The sequence below is a fragment of the Propithecus coquereli genome, unplaced genomic scaffold (assembly GCF_000956105.1).
Source record: "Propithecus coquereli isolate 6110/MARCELLA unplaced genomic scaffold, Pcoq_1.0 Scaffold256, whole genome shotgun sequence".
In the NCBI taxonomy this organism is placed as follows: Eukaryota; Metazoa; Chordata; class Mammalia; order Primates; family Indriidae; genus Propithecus; species Propithecus coquereli.
In genome coordinates, this window is record NW_012148130.1 from 1,219,892 (window position 1) to 1,239,364 (window position 19,473).

Consider the following 19,473-nt stretch of genomic DNA (forward strand, 5'->3'; position numbering starts at 1 on the left):
TTTAAACCTTTTGCACTAAAAAAACACAAAACAACAAACACAAAACCACAGGCATGAACTGTAAACCTGTATTAATTATCAACTAGTCTTAAGGTTAATTCTTAGCAGTAATTCAGTATTTTCCTTGTTGGCAATTATAATGTTCTAGCACCAGACGATCTCCCAGAGGTACTAGTGACGGCTCTGGCTGCCAGCGCAGGGAGATGCTTCCACACACACCACTTCACACACGCAGTCCCCTTACACCCCCCAGGGAGGAGGCACCTGGAGATGGGGCCACAGGCGGACTTTCAGGGCAACGGAAACAGGACGGGGCACGGGCCGCACCTCTCTCACGTAGTGCACTCGTAGAAAAAAGGCCAGCTCTCGCTCCTGGGCGTGCTCTCGTCCTCAGACTTTAATACCATGATTTAGAAGATGCAGACGTTATTGCCTAAATATTATTCTATACATTTCCATCAGTGTTCAGGAAAAAACTTTAATTGCTACTCAATTTACACCACAATTACTGGGTTACAGCTTTAGCTCATTGGCAATTTTGGATGCAATGTTTTTGAAGGCTATGGATGTCCCTGATATCCTCTTAAACCGGACCCCGTTCAGAGACAGTCTTGGCAGCTTGCAGACCTCCATCTCCCACTGCACGAGGCTCTCCGCGTGCCCGTCGCCATGGACGCAGAAGAGCAAGAAGCGCTCCCGCTGCTCGTAGTCACAGTTATTGGCATCCAGCACTTTGCGGATTTCCCGCATCATGTCGCCAGGATCCATGGAACTAGTGGTTTTCATGCTCCAGGTGAAACGCAGGGAGCGAGGTTTTGCTTCTTTGTTCTCGTCCTTTTGCTCAGCAGATACGTTGCGACTGAAACGCACAGTGGCAGGTTTATTTTTAATTGCACCGGAAAGTCAATCTTTTCTACTTCATCTAGTTCATAATCCACCTTTTCAATATGACTAACCACCAACCTCCACATTTTTCCTGCAGACTCACATGTGTAACCTGTTCCTTTACTAAGAAGTTTATTTTCATCTCTTTTCAATACCCCCCTCCCCCCATCATAACCCACACACCCAAAAAATCTACCTGGCTGGAAAATCTTCACTAGCCACCTGTACTTACTAAACTAAGAAAATAACTGTGGAGCAGAATCCTTGGCAATCAGGCAAAGCCAAGAGAGAGCCCCACACCTCTGCTCAGGCTCCACAGGCCCAGCTCGGGAGGGAGTTGCGGACGACCTGCTGCCTCTCCTCCTGTCCCGCCACACTGCTCCTTCCACCGAGACCACCGTGACTGGTACTCTTGGGATGATGGGGACTCAACATCCACCAGATGCTGAGCACCATTGGGTGGTGGGGGGGGCATTTTCTTAGTCACCTCTACACACCTCATTGTTTTTCCTTCTATTTTGTTGATTTAAACTTCCAATTTCATAGTTAAACAGAATCTTAGACGACATCATCTTACACTGAAATAGATAGAAAAATGAAATGTTCTAAGACAGCTCGTTTGTCTGCAGGGACTGAACTGTCTGCGCCACGTGGACTCAGAGTCTGGGCCTGGGTGCTGCCGCCCTGGAGGCATGTGCAGGGCTGGGTCTCCAGGGAACCCCACAGCTCACCCGCCATTCCTTAGCACTCAGGCGTTATCGCTGCAAATCATTATTTACATCCTCCTGTGTGTATCTGGAGGCTTCAATTAAGACAGTGAGTGCTGAACCTCTTGGGCAGTAACAACACTATTATATGTATGTTAAATATACTCCACCCTATGGCGCATTCGTCAGAGCTGAGAGACACAGGTTTTACCTACGCACATGGCTCTCCCTGTCACCAACCTGCTAGGAGAATATTCAGTTTAGTTTACACCCATCAAAATCGATTAGAAGCTTCCTCTGTGTAAAGTGCTGTGTTAGATACTAAAGAGGTTACAAAAATGAGCAAAAGCTCTCAAACTAATTTGGGGCCAGGAAGACTGTGAAGTAAGGCAACGGCAGCAGCGCAGGAAAGATGCGGCAGTGCCTGGAGGGTCACGGCAGAGGAGGGGGAGCCCACATGGGAGGACTGAGGGTGGAAGGCAGGGTGGGACCATGAGGAAATGGCTTCGGGGTGGGAGGGATCAGAGAAGACAGATGAAGAGCCCATGGGATTTCACAAAATACAACAGACGGGGGAGGAGAGTTTGTGTTGAGCAGAGGGGATCGTAAGGATGCAGGAGAGTATGAAATATGTTTAGGGGCACAATAAGTGCACAGACTGACTGGAACTGGGGGCACAGTGACGTCACCCATGACAGTGTTTACTGAGCACTTGCGGTGGCCCGGCCCAGGACTACTTGATATCAGCAGGTAGGCCCCACTGTCACCTCCCTATTATGGATGGGGAAACGAACTAGGTCAGTTCGAGCCTGTTCTAACCTGGGCTGGGCACTCACTCCAACTCTGCCTCGATGGGGCGGAGGAGCCAGGGCTGTGGAGGCGGCCTGTGTCATGCCACAAACGGCCTCACGGGGACCCAGTTGGTTATGTAGTGGGGGCCACTGAAGGGGTTCAGAAAAGCCGTATGACCAGAGCTGTGCTTTAGAAAGCCCAGGAAGAGAGCAAATGGGTTAGAGTGGGCCTGAAATAGCCTGGTGGGGACTGGCGTAAGAAAGGGCACAAGTAGAAGACACCTAGGACCAGGGACACAGAGTCCTAAGCCTATCCGGTGACACCTCCCTCATATCCTATGCAATGACAGCTATACAAAACTGAAAAGCAAAACACTTGACTATATAATCATCATTCTTAGAAGAAAACATTTCTACTTTGAAATATGAAAAATTTATTAAGTGTTTTGCTTTTATTCCTTGAGCCAGGCAAGGAGTCAGCGAGAGTTGAGGGCCTATCCTATGAGCACTGCTACTGACCCCCAGAGCTCCATGTCCCAGCTGGGCCGTTGACCCCTGGGCACTTGGTGCACAGAGGTAAAGCCCGGCCACGCTGGGATCAGTGAGGCTTGTGTGGCACACTGACGCCCTCAGGTGGCCACCAGGTGCAGCGCAGCCTTCTCGCCTCGGCCAGCAGCAGCAGGGCCCACCTCACCCAGCACCTACGCGGCAGAAGCAGGAATACGGTGCAGAACATTCAGAAATGAGTAAAAATCATTTCCCTCACCTTGAGCCCTCATATCTCCCGTTCCTCTCATATTCAGTTGGAAGCCTCAATGAACAGAATGTAGAAGCAAAGAGAAGTGGGAAAGAGAAGAGAAATCTTACATACCAGTACACAACCACCCACATACCAACACAAGCATCGTGAGCAAACCTAAAGCTCCTCTCTGTCACCAGGGCTTATTAAGGTGTTTCCTCTCAGTCTGACTCTCCCACGGCCGGCCGCGTACAGGGGCGGCCTGCACCCCCGCTGGGCTCCTCAGTCTGAGCACCTTCACAGCCTGGCACTGGCACTGTCCTCACTTTTTAGCCACTCCCCACAGAAGAATGGGCTTCCAATGAAAAGGCAGTGAGACCTCAGTTGAAGTCTACATTCAACTATAATACTGTCTAAGGAAAAAAGTGACAACTGGGAAGATCAGTTAAAAAATACAAAATAATCATGGACGGTATCTGCGGCAGGAAGGACCCCCCTGCCCCCAACCCCCAGTTCCTGGTAAAGAGCTCAGGTTAACAGAGCCTGGCAGCCGTCCATCGGTCTAATAAGTATAAAAATTCGCAGCCTGGGCTTCCAGTGACTTGAGAGGCACAGGCACAAGAGTGGCCCTTAATGGCAGATGTCCTGCCTCATATACGTGTGCATTCTAAGACAGGAAAATTTTGGGTCTCTTGATTGTCACCATCAAAAAATATTAATCAAATCAGAATACCATTTACTGCAGTGCTTTAAATAAAAATAATGAGACATGCTTTCTTCAGTGGTTAGTGGCAAGTGGCTTTTGGACAGAATTCTATTTACTCTTCAGCTCTCCTGAAATACGAAAACATTCTGCTATGCTGCTGCTCACATCTTAATTTCTGAAAAAGCCAAACCAAATGAGGCTGTGGGTTTGGATTTTATGCTTGTTTCCAGTATCAGAGTATTTGCTAATTTCCCCGTAATTTTCAAGCCTTTTACTAATTCTATTCCCAGGGAAATAAAAATGAAGATGAACACAATTACCACTTACCTTTGACATGCTTGTCGCTAATCATTAATTGTATATTAACATTACTGAATGTCTCATTCTTCCAATAGGAGCATGCTAAGTGTTATTAGTATGAAGACAGAATTATTTGGATGCTAAATAATTCTACCAAAGGAAGAAAATGCACAGAGCATGCACAGGCCTTTTGCTGCAAGAGCATGTCCCTTTGAAATGCCTGACAGAGTTAATCTATTTCTTTCCAGTTTCCTCTCAAGGAAATAAGTATTTAGTTCTCGGCAGAAAGTTTAGTTTTTAAGAAAAAAACAAGGCCAGAAAGCCAAACCTTATGTTAATTGCAGAGGCCATGTGGGGGTGAGGATTGAAAAATAAATGTGTTTATATAAATCCTACCTTTTGATAAACCTGAATGACATGTTTCTAAAAGAAATTAAGTAAAAAAAAAAAAAAATTAACAGAAACAACTTGCACAAATTAAACAGAAAATCTAATCAATTATATATAGAGAAAGAAAAAACCCAAATTAAACAGGGCTCTTCTTCTGGCCAATAAACAATAAAATGGTGATATTTGTTGAAAAAGTAAAATTATTACAGATAATTAAATGAGCACGTAATCTTTTAATTAGAAATATTAAAAAATCTATACTTGTAAGAATAAGTTCAACAATAAATATTGACATCAGATGTAATTAAATCTATTTAAAGTTCTTCAGGTGGATACACTTTTAAGACAAAGCTTAATGTCTTGTTAAAGAAATGACAAATCATGTGCAATGTACTAGTGATAAAACACTTTCTCAATTTTTTTCAGAATATCTCATGAACAAACATCTTGCCTTCTTATACATAAACATAAAAAATTTTCATTATAAAATATTTAACCATTAAGATCATTATTTCTTTCAGGAAGATAATTTAAACATCAACAGGATATTTATTACAATGATATGATATAAATGACTTTAAGAAAAATAGGTTATTGGGTTTAAACTGAAGTAGATATTCCAGTTTTAGATCTCAAAATAAATAAAAATTAAGTAACAAGGTAACAGTATGGATTTTATTTTTATGTAATAAACTGGAAGAACTGTATTTAGAAAGGGTAGAGACTTTGGTCACTAAAAAAATTTAAGGAGATGCACAGGCTGTGCCGAATACGATCTGACAAAAGATTTTTCCAACTATGGATCAAATTTTTATTTTTTTAATTTTTAATTTTTTTGAGACAGTCTTGCTCTGTTTCCTGGACTAGAGTGCCGTGGTGTCAGCCTAGCTCACAGCAACCTCAAACTCCTGGGCTCAAGCGATCCTCCTACCTCGACCTCCCGAGTAGCTGGGACTACAGGCGTACATCACCATCCCCAGCTAATTTTTTATATTTTTAGTTGCCCAGCTAATTTCTATTTTTAGTAGAGACGGAGGTCTCAAGTGATCCTCCCACCTCGGCCTCGAGTGCTAGGATTATAGGCGTGAGCTACTGCACCTGGCTTGGATCAGATTTTTATGATCATGTGATCAGCTTCCCTGGGCAAGTACAGGACAGGCTTGTTAACTTCTATTTGTAAAGGCCAGTTCTGTAACTGGACACAATAGGCAATGATGTATATCTGCTGAATGACTGAATTAATGAAATCCTTGGATTTTTACTAATCTTGGATAACTGGCATTGCTCCAGATATTAACTAATTAAAAAAAGTCTAATTATTGTAAATAACTGCCAACCACTTCATAATCAGATCAGAAATGGTACACAGCAGGGTATCTACTGTAAAGAGGACCACCCATGTGAGAATATTTTATAAATAAATACTATATAAATATAAGGTGGTATTATTCCAAAGATTATTTTAGTTGAAAAATGACTAAAAAATCTTTAAAATATATTTTCATTTCCTAATTTTGTACCCGGGAAAAGTCATGGTTACTGGTCAAATACTATAGGATGAATTTTCTTAACCTTTCTTGCCATGAATCCCGTGAGGTATGAAGAGGAAGGAGGATGCTGTAGGATGGAGGCCTCTGCACTCTGCACTTTGGCCCAGGCCACGTGGGCGAATCTGAGCAGGCCAGGTCTGGCCGCAGGAGGGGAGAGTTTCGCTCCTTACTACAAAGGGTTCACAGCTCTCCAAAGCCCTGTGCTGTCCACGCAGAGTGTAGGTCTTCTGACACCAGCCCTCCTCACCTAGCCAGGCCCTGTCTCCCTTGCAGCACCTAAGTGCAAATACCCTAGTCTCTCAGGCACTGCAACTTTAATCCTGGCAATTATTGCTAAGGGAGGACAAGAAGCTTCAACCACTGCAGCAAGGACCCTGGTTGTTTTTAGGCGCGAGCTGCCTGTAACCGAAGGATGACTAAGGGAGGTGACATGCTTCAGTTTGTAAGCCTTAACAAGACAAGAAAAAAGATATCTACAAAAACTGAGGGGTAGAAATACCTGGAAATTTGGAAGTTGTAGAATAAAACAATCACCTAGCTTTTTTTTTTTTGAGATAGGATCTCACTCTGTTGCCTCGGCTGGAGTGTACAGTGGCACCATCATAGCTCACTGCAATCTCAAACTCCTGGGCTCAAGTGATCCTCCTGCCTCAGCCTCCCGAGTAGCTGGGACTACAGACATGTGCCACCATACCTGGCTAATATTTCTATTTTTAGTAGAGACGGGGTCTCATTATTGCCCAGGCTGGTCTCAAACTCCTGGACTCAAGCAATCCTTCCACCTCAGCCTCCTAAAGTGCTAGGATTACAAGCATGAGCCACTGTGCCTGGCCAGCCACCTAGAATTTTTTAATCAAGAAATCCGTCTCCAGGCCGGGCGCGGTGGCTCATGCCTGTAATTCTAGCACTCTGGGAGGCCGAGGCGGGTGGATCGCTCAAGGTCAGGAGTTCGAGACCAGCCTGAGTAAGAGCGAGACCCCGTCTCTACTAAAAATAGAAAGAAATTATCTGGACAACTAAAAATATATATATAGAAAAAACTAGCTGGGTGTGGTGGCACGTGCCTGTAGTCCCAGCTACTTCGGAGGCTGAGAGGCAGGAGGATTGCTTGAGCCCAGGAGTTTGAGGTTGCTGTGAGCTAGGCTGATGCCACGGCACTCTAGCCAGGGAAACAGAGTCAGACTCTGTCTCAAAAAAAAAAAAAAAAAGAATTTCAATTCAAATACATGTAATAAATGTAATTAGGAAATAAGAGAAAAGGATTCAGGCCTATACCAGTCCTTCACTGAGTTTTCTAAGGGGGCACAAGTATAGTGGCTTTAAGGGCCTCCTCTGATCACAGACTTGGCTCTGCCTCTTTTTTGCTGTAGGATCTTAAACATGTACCTCTTTGAACCTCATCTTCAGTGTCTTCTATGACATGGAGAATAAATATCTACTCCACAGGGTGTACTGTGGAGATGCAGTGAGTGTGTATATATTATAAATATATACCCATAAAAATTTGTGTGTATATATGTGTGTATATAACACACATTTATATGTATATAAAATGAGTATATCTATATATCTATAGACATCTATCTACTTTAGGACACAATAAGGCACTCCAACAATGGTGGCTGATATTTTTATCAACGATGGTCTTAAGAAGACCAAAAAAGGAGCATAAAGGAGACCATTAAATAAACTCAAGGATTTTAACGATGTGCAAGATTTTATTTAAAGAGCCCATTACAGAACAAAATGCACGGACACGAAGCTGCCTTTCTGAACTTAGGCCAACCTGGAGGGCTGCACATCCCTCTGTGCTTGGGCTCAGAGGGGAAACCCCTGTTGATATTAAGCAGGGACAGAAGGTGAACGGCCACATAAATGGCTCTACCTTCTACCACCCAAGCAGAGGCAGATTTCACTTTAGCCCAGTCCCTGTGGAAGAAGCCAGAGGACAAGGAGGCCTTGGACAGGCCATGGGGAGACCCTGAAAGGAAGGATTTATTGTGGGGGGTCAATAGACTCTTTTTGGATTGAACTTACTGTCTCTCTTGCTGGTCATGAACCCAGCCCCAATACTGGCAAGGCCCTTTAGACCATTCTGTTCTGCCCAATTGGAAATGGGTGTCTTAGTAGAGGGGCGGAGGAGAGAACAAGAACACTAAAACCTTTTGATTTGTCTGACTTCTAGTTAATGCTAATGGATATCAGAATCCTCCCATATCTACTATTTGATATCCTAACAATAAACAGATCAGACTATTTAATGAGACTCGCCTAAGTTTTAGATGATTAATCTGGAGAAATTAAGGAGACTGAAAAGTGACATGTGGCTTACAGTTTAAATAATGGCAACAGCTGATACTGAGCAGGGTGCTAACAGACCATGGAGATCACAGAGAAACAGAGGAGGGGGGCACTGATGATCGCAGACCTGGGAACACTCCTATGCTGTCCTGTAAGACACAAGTGACAGACAAGAGAGGCCCTACCAGGCAAACCTGCAAGAAACCTCATATAGACCAATCCACAGCCAGGCTTAATTTCAAATAATTCCTTCAGGGGACTCCTAAAACTGCAGGGGCTCTTGGGTTTCTGGGACTTGTTCCTGGATAAAGAAGCCTTTCATGATATTGTTGGGGTTGAAAGTGGCATCCTTTCTTTTTCCCCTGGAAGCAACCAATATTTCTAGGCTTTTGCAACATGTACACTAGATCATGGAAATGAACTGAAAATTACCTCAAAGGACCCGTAGTTTCCCAAGGCCCAAAATGACAGCCTAACTAGACACATGAAGCATTTTATACATAACCTGATATTATTGTTATTTTTTTCTTTCTTATGTCCTGGATGTGCTAAGATGATATATTTATTTTTTGAGAATAAACCAGGGGTTTTATCTCTAAAATTATACCTTTGAAGAAAGTTATCCTGGTCTCATACTATGAGAGAGAACAATTTCAAGATGTGGACTTTTAGAAACTTAGTGCTCCTTAATGACAATGAAGTGAGAAGAGAGGAAATGTCCCTCTCCTTCATGTCTAGGGATTGCTATACAACGGCCGCATTATCTTCCTTGGTTATTGCTATGGGGCGCCAGTCCCTTGCTTACACCAGAACTGGAGTTCTGCTAAACTGTAGTGAGCATATGTATGACCAAAAGGAACAGTAATTAAAGAAAATAATAAAAACCTCCCAAATGCTAGACAACTTTTGGTGTTATGAAAAGACTCTGAGCTCTATAATTTCTATTTTAATGGTTTTAATGTATAAAGTTAGATATATATAAACCAGAAAAACATGAGCTGAAGGCAGAACAAAAGATATCTGGTCAGTGGCTTCACACAACAGAAAAAACACTTCCCCTTGTGTTCTGTGTGTTCACTCCAAAACGACCAGCATCACCTGACACTTACCTCCTTGTGAGTTTTGAAGTTAGTTTACTAAAAAGATTAGTGGAGCCTCGGCTTCGAGTCTGGGACAACGGTGTGGCTTCATGGGACAGGCTGGGAGAGGCAGGGGGGCCGTTATATGTTGCAGTTCGCCTCTCCCGTGGCTGGCCGTGGAAAGTGCTACGACTGGCAGTGCCTCTGGGGAAGCGGACTCGATCCGGGGTGGTGGCACTGCTAATACTGTGTGTTGAAGCAACCGGAGTTCTCTGATCAGGAATAGTGCTGTGGAGATTAGAAAATAAGAGACTTTCACAAACATGGCGTATGAAATTTACAATCACAATATACCTTCCATACACAGTGGAGAAAATCAGGTGAAATCAATCCAGATCCAAGGGGTATTTCACAGAACTTGGGAGTAATAGGTAAGTTAAGTGGGAGAGGGTACCAAAAGAATAGTATACAATGAGACAAAGCCTCATAGAGTTTAAGGGAATAGTACATATATATTTTTAAGGACAAGGTTAATGCAGGGAAATTCTAGGACAGAGATTGGCTAACTCAAGCTTTTTCCCTTTGCTTCCCTCTCAAATTGCTTACACGCAGAGAACCGTGCCAATATGAAAGAAATAAAGGATATGCAGGCAGACTTGAAGAATCAGCAACTAAAAAGCTTTGGAAGCACACAAACCGATATGAATATAAAATTCCACATGCTGAAAGCAACTTGGGGAGGAGCAGGAAGTTCTTACACCTTTGTAGTATGCAAAGGCATGAAGACACACACAGAGGACCGAGAACACCATGAGACAGGATGTACTCAAACTAAAATCACAATGAGGAAGGACACTTTGTAGACAACTGTAACAAAATCTTGGACTATAAAATCCACAGCACAAAATTAAGAAGCAGTGGGTACACATTAGTTTCACAAGGAATGTGCATTTTCTTACACAGCCTTGAAGTTATCTCCTTCACTGTCTATTGGAGGTAACATCATCTTGGGGTGCCCAGAGGCTGACATGGACATCGACTTCTGATGTCTCAGCCGACAGGTAGAAGATGTGGTACAAACTGAGGCAGGGCTAGCTGCGTAAGCGAACATTTCTGTCAGGCTGGGAGGGGGTTTGGGTTCAGGCAGAGGCAGAAACAACAGTTTGATGGAGCAGTGACCACAGAGCAACCTGCTGTGTAATGTACAAACCTTCCTCCCCAAACCATCTCATGTTTTTCAAAGAATAAAACTCTCTTAAATTTGTTTTGGGGATTCTGGAGCAATTGCTAACCTGCAGCTGCTTTTTTTCAAACAGTAATTTTAAAAGTTTATTACATTAAACAAAAGAAAATAGCAGCTTATATGTTTGAATATTTATTTATGTGAGAAGGACGATGTCCTCCAAGCTACGCCTAAAATAAAGCTTATTCTAAGAGATGTCTCAATTCAAGTGTAAGTGGTAAACTGAATACATAACATGAGCTTACTGTGCTCTCAACTTGTTCCCAAAACACACTGACATTTTTTAAATGAACTAATAAGGTTATGGGTATAGAAACTAGTTGTTACATAACAGAGTATCCTATGTTGTTTTAACAATATAGTTTACAATCTTCTTACCCAAAGGACATTTATAAAGAGTCCTTTATCCTTTACAAAGAATAGTCAAAATCCCCAAGGGGTTAACAGAGCCCCTTTTTTCAGGAAGAAAAAACTCATGAGAAAAAAATTAACTGTTTATAGACAGAGAAAGAGTGATGGAGTGGCTGGAAGTCTGCAGTTCCACCTGGCACAGACAGCTACTGGACAAAACTACCCACAGGAGTCTCACCAAGACCACACTATTCCTGAATTCCAGCTCAGTCATCATGTCCTTAGAATTCCAAAGTATAGTTTCTTTCCTTTAAGGAGAAGCAGGGATTTAGAATTCTGATCATATTCTTCCAGTGTCTTTCTGCAGAAATTCTCTCAAAGGATTGAAACCTAGAAACCGGCAGGTTCTTCCCTTCCCTCACTTCCCATGTCCAGACCAACCATGACATCTTGTTGGTGTCAGCTTCCTGACAGCCTTCCAGCTGGCGTGTCCTCTCCACTTCCACTGCAAGGGTCTCAGTGCAGAGCCTCAGGCCTCATCTTCACCGGGCTCCCGCCTCTACCCCCACCCCACCTCCAGTGTATCCACTCAACTGCCGAGAACTTCCCAAAACATACACTGGACCTTGTCGCTCATCTGGTCATAACTTTCTACAGCACACTGAGTCTTCAGGATCAAGTTCAGACTCCTCATCCCGGCATGCAAGTCACACATCCCTGGGCCCCTGCAATCTCTCCAGGCTTTGCCTTCTCTCATTCGTCTTGAAACTTGACTTCCTGGCCCTCCTAATGACATGCAGTCCCTTGGTAAAGCACCAGGTCACGAAACACTTGCAGGAGCTATTCTCTATGCCTGAGGGGCTGGCATCTTTCTACTCACTCTCCAAAATTCAACCAGAGGTCATCTCCTCCATGAAGTCTTCCCTGATGCACCCTCCCACTGAGAGTTAAATCACTTCTTGCTGTGTTTTAGTTCATGCATGCCACATTGTATTGTAGCGACACTTCCCTGCTGGAGCTCCCTGAAACCACAGCTATAATCTTGTCAACGTGCCCCCAGTGTCAGCAGAAAGCCTGATAGAGCAGGTGCTCAGTATATGTTCTTCCAACAGAACAGATTAGTTAATCAAATAGCCACTGGGATTCTGACAGCCCGAACATGAGGGAGATAGGTCTTTAAAATAAATTGCTCAAGAAGTGCTGCTTGGCCCTGCATTTTTGTTTGAGAATTCTGCCCTATGCCTGAGAGAATGGCTCTATTTAGTCAGAGAAGGACTGGAAACAAAGGCCTTCAGGTTTCTTAGTTTGCCACTTAGTGTCCATACTTTTCCTGTGGCAGCAATACTTAAATTTTGCTTTAGGGGAAGCAACTCTAGGTCCCTGGGCTGCAGATGAAGCTGACTCCACCCCAGACTTTTCCCAGCTACCCTGGCCAGTGACAGGTTTAGAGATGCCCAGAGCCAGCACACACAGATCAAGGAGACAACCTCAAGCTTCGGCTCGAGCAAGCCATGTGCAGGAAGAGGTCAGGTCTGACGGTGCTGAGCTCAGCCGTGGAACTACCACAGAGGGAGCAGAACTAAGGAATGGACCTTGACTCTAGCCCTGGACTTTTTTAGTAGTAGGACCTAACAGATGCCCTGTTTTATTTAAGCCTGTTTGGACTGGGTTTTCTGTCACCTGCAACAGAGAGTCCTGATTCAAGTAGTTAAAGACATGTTGCATTGTTCCCAGTACATGTGTACAGACATACAAATATACATATAATGTTAAGGTACAGATACATACAATTGTCTTTTGTGATCTATTATCTTTCAGGGCAGGTCTGGAGTCAACAAAATTTATCCTCCTGCCCAGCTGCTGACATTTTTTTTTTTTTGCACAAATAAGGAGCTCGGGTCAATGGATACACCAAGAAAAACAGGGGAAGAAGGGGAGGCGGGAGTGGTTTAGCTTCTTTCCTGTGAATATAAATGGTCCCGAAGACTCTGGAGAAGGAAAGGATTTTAGTCGGCCCACAGAGCAAGAGGCTGCTCCATCTGTCCCCAGGCAGCTCACTGACAACTGCATCTTGCCTGCGAGGCACATAAGCATGGCAAAGAGGGGATGGACAGATGTCCTGCAGTGAAAATCTGATCCTCGACAAAGCAAGAGACATTTCTAAATAGGAAATGTAAATCGATATTTTCACTATGAATTATTAAATTTTTTGAAATACTAATTTTAAAGGCAAATATTTCTTCAGAAAATTTTATTCATGTTATATCACAAGTTCTACCAAGTAAGCAACAAAACAGATTTGTTTGTCTGACTTCTACAGTAGTCCTACTACCTTGATTCAGGAAACAGTAAACATAGTAACATCTGCTGAATTTCAAGTTTAAACAATCAAACTCACAAAAATTCTATTTACAACAGACAGCCCCAATATCACGAGGGGTTTCATATTCTAAAAGTGCAAGTTGGTTGTTATGAAAGTTTGAACAATATTTTTCTCCCAGAAAAGTGTTCAAAATGATCGTTATATTTCATAGTCTCGCTCACAACAATCTAGCAAAACAGCAGCTGTATTAATTTAAATCTTAATTTAAAGAGATAGCAATGTTTTTCTTAAAATTCAAGTTACATGAGTTGTATTCCTATTAATCTTCCCAATTATTTTGTATTTATAACTGATTATATTTATAGAAACTCTAATTCAGTTAAAGTTACTATAGGACAGGCACTCTGAATTTGTTTGCTAGAACATCTATCCCATTTCAGATCATTTTGATATGAAATGTTTTGGTTGCCAATTAAAAGCATTCTCAGTGATTGCATAAAAGCAGACTTAAAAATGTAGTACAAAAGATACGTGTGCTAACTGCCATCAGTCCTTCTCTGCTCAATCTCCGTGCCTTAATGCAGGGAAAGTGGGTAAGTGGACAAAATAATAAAGTCACTTGACTATTTAAACTTTTGTCAGTGACATCCAATACTTCAAACTTCTTTGAAAATCTACCGTTGTGTTTTACCCTAACACTGTCACTTTACTTCTTTGGGAGGTCTTTAAGCGAATATAGTCTAAATAACCTCATGCAAATATCTAAAAGCATATGAAAAAGTGGGGGCAAAGTGCCCCTGCCATATAGGTTGTTCCGCAACATTAACTTGAGAGATTGGGTATCGTTAGTGTAAACTAAGAAAATTCTTCACTCTTGTCTGAGCAGTCTATAATTAAGAACGAAAGCTAAAATTTGTTGAGCACTGTCTGTCAGGTCTGTGCTCAGTGGTTTAACTCTCTCTGTGACATGACACCATCTTGAGAGAGTCATACCATTAGAGATGTCATCAAACCTTCAGAAGCCTAAGCCTAGTTTATATCAACTGTCAGTCATGGCTGGAATCAGGCCATGTTTTGGAAGCTGATAACAGAAGTAGAACAGTCACGTCAGCAGGACTGCAGCAGAAAGGAGGCTGATCTTCAGCACACCTGGTTTCAAGACGAGTCTTACTCAGAAAACTCTCACAGGTGTTTGTGCCAAAGCAACAACTCGTTAAAAGCTATGCTTCCCTGCCCCCAAGACCAATGATTATTTTTCACACAGTAAAGCTGTGTGAAAAAATTAGCTTGGCATGATGGCACACACCTATAGACCCAGCAAACAGAAAGACTGTACTAGTAAGAATAAATTCATAAAATGAATTTTAAAAAGAAAAAACTATTAAAAATCAATTATATTACCTATGGCAAGAGGCAAAAAATCTACATTTGGTAAGCCTCTAAAATATCATCCTATGTTTGGTGTAAAATTTTGAAGGCAGTTAAGGGCTCACTTAAGGTATGTGGAGCCTTTGGTTCAAACCTTTTCACAGTTTTTATCAGCCATAATCATTCTCATGGTGGAATTCTGTATAAACACTCACATATAGAAGAAAACAGTTCAACACATTTAAGGCTGAAAATGGAACTTAATGTGCTTGTTTCAGAAATTAACATAGGGCCGGGCATCCTGTATCTCACTAGTATTTTCAATTAGTAAAGGAGTAAGATACATAGCTGGGAGAGAAGAGGAGAAAGCAATAATCTGCCTAAGAAGTAATTTCTGCAGAGAAGGCTAACTACATCTAATTGAAGACTCCAGCATCTTTTTTCTTTTCCTTTTTTTTTTAAAATGAGACAGGGTCTCACTCTGTCGCCCCAGCTAGAGAGCAGAGGTGTCATCATACTCACTGCAACCTCAAACTCCTGGGCTCATGTGATCCTTCCACCTCAGCCTTCCGAGTAGCTGGGTCTATAGGTGTGTGCCATCATGCCAAGCTAATTTTTCTATTTTTGGTACAGATGGGGTCTTGCTCTTGCTCAGGCTAGTCTCAAACTCCTGACTTCAAGCCTCCCACCTTGGCCTCCTAAAATACTAGGATTACAGGCATGAGTGACCATGCCTGGCCTTAAGCATCATTTTTAAGGGACAGAAAGTTGTCACACAGGGTGCCTTAGGGGAAAATAAAAAATACAACCACTAGTTCAGCCCTCATACCTAATTAATTTTCCACAGTCTTTCGATTCATTTGTAAGATAGAAAGAAAAAGAAAATCCAGACATTATTACAACTATGGGCCCTGTCTTGTGCAGTTTGGCACTGAGGCTCTGTTTAGCAAAAGATAAAGACAAAACCTTCAAAAGCAAAGTATTTCAATGATTTACGGTAAGAGAAGCAATGGGGCCCAGGTCAGGATCTGGAGGAGTCAGCCCTAATAAGGAAGGTGTCTGCAGCAGGCGGAACATAGAAAGGAAATGACTCCAAAGAAATTTTAAAAAGTCTTAAAAACTATTTTCAAAGAGTGAAACGGGTAATCCTAGGAAAGGAGAATTAGAAGAGCACAGGCATGACGTGCAGACCCACAGAGAGAGGATGGGGAGCAGGGAGCAGACTGTGGTCTCAACACCTATAAAAAGTCTGACTCTGCAACTCACAGAGCCACATATCCTGAAGTTCAGAAGGAGCCTGATAGAGCAGTTCAACAATTTAGAAGTATTTGTAAAAACAAGCAAAGTCAGGAAACAACAGCTTTCTAGTCCTGTAGACTGAAATCCACAATGTTAGAAACTTCTAATTAAATCTTCTACAGATATCGTTTATGTCATTTTTGAACTAGAAGGTATTTGATAGAGAAGAGAACTGTAATAAAAGAAAATCTACCAGAGAATAAACTACTATTAAGAAATAATTATACAATCACTATCTGTAAACTGTCTAGCCCAGCTGCTATACTCAATTAAGTTCTGAATAGTTTTTAACCATAAGGAAAAAGATAATGTTAAAACACATAGGAGTTAGAAAAGAGAACACTGGAATGTCAATATAGCTAAAATTCACTGAATAATAAATATATTCTTATACAACAAGCTTTACTCCCCATAACAGTTCAAAATTAAGTGGTCTATGAATAGGGAAATGAGAAATAGTTTGATTTTAGAAAGGAAGGAGGAAAGAAGAATCCTTGCTTAGGCTGTCGCATTAGTGAGTGATCAAACATTTCGTTTGGCTAGAGAGATCAAATATAAGATTAAGATGAAGGAAACAGAAACCTTACAATATAATTTCAGAAAGTAAATGTCAGAAGAAAATAAAGAAACAGTTTTGATGCTAGACATGACAAAACAATGTTCAAATTAGGAGGACGATGTAGGCTTATTTTTATAGATTTTTATTCCAGGATTCATGTAGACTTTTCTCTCTTTATTTCTATCTTTGAATTTAGTTCATACAAGACTCTTCTGGAAAGAAGGAAAAGCCATGCCAGCCTGGGAAATTTGTTCTATACAGAATAAACTATATTTAACCACTCTCTACCAACTTGACTTCTCTTTTTTCTCTCCCCCCAAACTAACCCTACCTTCATGGTCTCTGAACCTACCTAATCCTACTTTGTTGACTCTATTAATAACCCCAAGAAAGCTGTCTCCCCATATGATGCTCTCTTTATTGACATATTACTTTATTAGTATTTTAAATCATTCTATGTATTCATTCTATGTATTCTTGCCCCTCAACCAGATTACAAACATTCAGAAGACTGGACTCCCCATTTCTCTCGGATGTTCAAGCGTATCTCTAAGGCAGAGACTGTGAGCACTCACTCTCTCTAGTTTGTTCTCTACGTCTTCCAGGGGTGGCTCTTGCCTCAGGTCCTCATCCTACTCCCCCACCCCTCGGCCTTTCTTCAAGTTATTAATGTGCACAAAATAATCTCCATTTCCCTCCCTATTCACAGTTCTACAATGAAACCATGGCTTACTTACTAGCTACCTCCCCTAGGAAATCTTGCTGGTTTGACTCAATACTTTTAATCATTATACACAGCCAGCCAGGAGGATGGTGCTCTAGACAACAAGAAGAATTTGGAATCCTAGTATCTTGCTAAAAATCAGCACTCAAATTTAACTTACCTTCAGAAAATACTTACTGTTGTTATTTGAATTTTGATTAAAAAACTGAGAAATAAATAACATGCTTCCATTTCTCTTGGGGAAAAACAAATTTTCTTGCAAACAGGTAAAATTTCATACCTGTTTTCTTTGCCATTTTGAATCACTGAGTGTCTATCAGCTGTAGTTCTCTCACTGCAAACATACGTATTTCGCCGTGTCATTCCACCAGATGCTGTGTTACTCTATAAAAAAGGACATTTTTGTCTTAAACAATTTGGTAAGAATAGTACAATAAGAAAAAAAAGAACTCATCTACATAAATAGGAGTACTCAGTCTTTAAATTAAACTATGCTAAAATATCCACAGCAATGACCAAAAGATCAGAAAAGGGAGTGAGGACAGCAACCTCTACTCTCTCTTCTGGTAGGAAAAAACATGAAAAACAGCTAAGGTAGGGTGACTATAATAATGGTTTATAATTATAAGTAAAGTAATAATTCACAGACTACTTAAATAAAATTAAGACTACAGAGTAAGCCACCATTTTTAAAAGCAAATACATTCAAAATTAAAAAGGATTATAAATATAAGATAAATATATAAATAATAAAAATTAATAATATAAAACATCAGCAAGATGTTGGATTTGAAAACAGATTCATAGATACGACACCAAAAGCATGAGCAATAAGAGAAAAAATACAGTGGACTTCGTCAACGTGAGAAACTTGTGCATCAAAGGCCATTATCAAGAAAGTGAAAAGAAAATCTACACAACGAGAAAATATCTGCAAATCATATATCTGATTAGGGTCTAGTATCCAGAATAGATACAGAATTCTTACAACTCAACCACAAAACGAAAACTCAATTTAAAAATGGGCAACTTGAGTGTTAAATGAAGGCACCACTGTAATCTGCTCTGTTAACGCAAATGATAACATGGTATACTGATGAGCTAGGACACCTGTGATAACTTTAATTAAGTCTCCTTCAGAACTGTTGCTTCTGGTGCAATAACGTGTGGAAGAACATTGAAAGAAAAAGGCAACTAGAAGAGATGCTTCTCTAAAGAAGTTATACAAATGGCCAATAAGCACATGAAAACATGCTCAATATCACTGGTCATTAAAGAAATGCAAATCAGGGCAGGCGCGGTGGCTCAAGCCTGTAATCCTAGCATTCTGGGAGGCCAAGACGGGCGGATCATTTGAGCTCAGGAATTCGAGACCAGCCTGAGCAAGAGCGAGACTCCATCTCTACTAAAAAAAAAAAAATAGAAAGAAATCAGCTGGACAACTAAAAATATATATAGAAAAATTAGCCGGGGATGGTGGCACATGCCTGTAGTCCCAGCTACTTGGGAGGCTGAGGCAGTAGGATCACTTGAGCCCAGGAGTTTGAGGTTGCTGTGAGCTGACGCCATGGCTGCCACGGCACTCTAGCCGGGGCAAGAGAGTGACAACTCTGTCTCAAAAAAGAAATGCAAATCAAAATCACAAGATACCACTTCACACTCACTAGGACAGCTGTTTTTTTTTTAAAAAATGTGTTGGCATGGCCAGGTATGGTGGCTCACGTCTATAATCCCAGCACTTTGGGAGGCTGAGGTGGGAGGACTGCTTGAGGCCAGGAGTTTGAGACCAGCCCAAGTACGAGCAAGACCCCATCTCTACAGAAAATAAAAAATAAAAACATAAAAAAAAGTGTTGGCAAGGATGTGGAGAAATAGGGACTTTAATATATTGCTGGAAGGAACGAAAAATGGGGCACTTGCTGTGGAAAACAGTCTGGCTGTTCCTCAAAAGGTTAAACATGGACCAGCCTGAGCAAGAGCAAGACCCCGTCTCTACTAAAAATAGAAAGAAATTAATCGGACAATTAAAAATATATAGAAAAAATTAGCCGGGCGTAGTAGCACATGCCTGTAATCCCAGCTACTCGGGAGGCTGAGGCAGGAGGATCACTTGAGCCCAGGAGTTTGAGGTTGCTGTGAGCTAGGCTGACGCCACGGC

At 41.6% G+C, this 19,473-nt stretch overlaps 1 protein-coding gene across 5 annotated transcripts in view; it reads right to left on the minus strand.

Moving 5' to 3' along the window:
• Nucleotides 1-323: 323 nt before the first annotated feature.
• The window catches only part of MARK3 (MAP/microtubule affinity-regulating kinase 3), an 88,175-nt gene continuing 69,025 nt past the window's right edge, over nucleotides 324-19,473 (minus strand). For 2 of the 5 annotated variants that reach the window (XM_012647088.1, XM_012647087.1), the window contains 5 exons: nucleotides 17,596-17,699; nucleotides 9,479-9,736; nucleotides 4,525-4,551; nucleotides 3,150-3,194; nucleotides 380-859 (listed from right to left, as the gene is read on the minus strand). In XM_012647088.1, the coding sequence (XP_012502542.1) occupies nucleotides 514-859; nucleotides 3,150-3,194; nucleotides 4,525-4,551; nucleotides 9,479-9,736; nucleotides 17,596-17,699 (780 nt within the window). In that variant the 3' untranslated portion in view covers nucleotides 380-513. Of the gene's footprint in view, nucleotides 860-3,149; nucleotides 3,195-4,524; nucleotides 4,552-9,478; nucleotides 9,737-17,595; nucleotides 17,700-19,473 lie in introns of all 5 variants that reach the window. The other 3 variants (XM_012647084.1, XM_012647085.1, XM_012647086.1) reach the window with 3 other exon arrangements.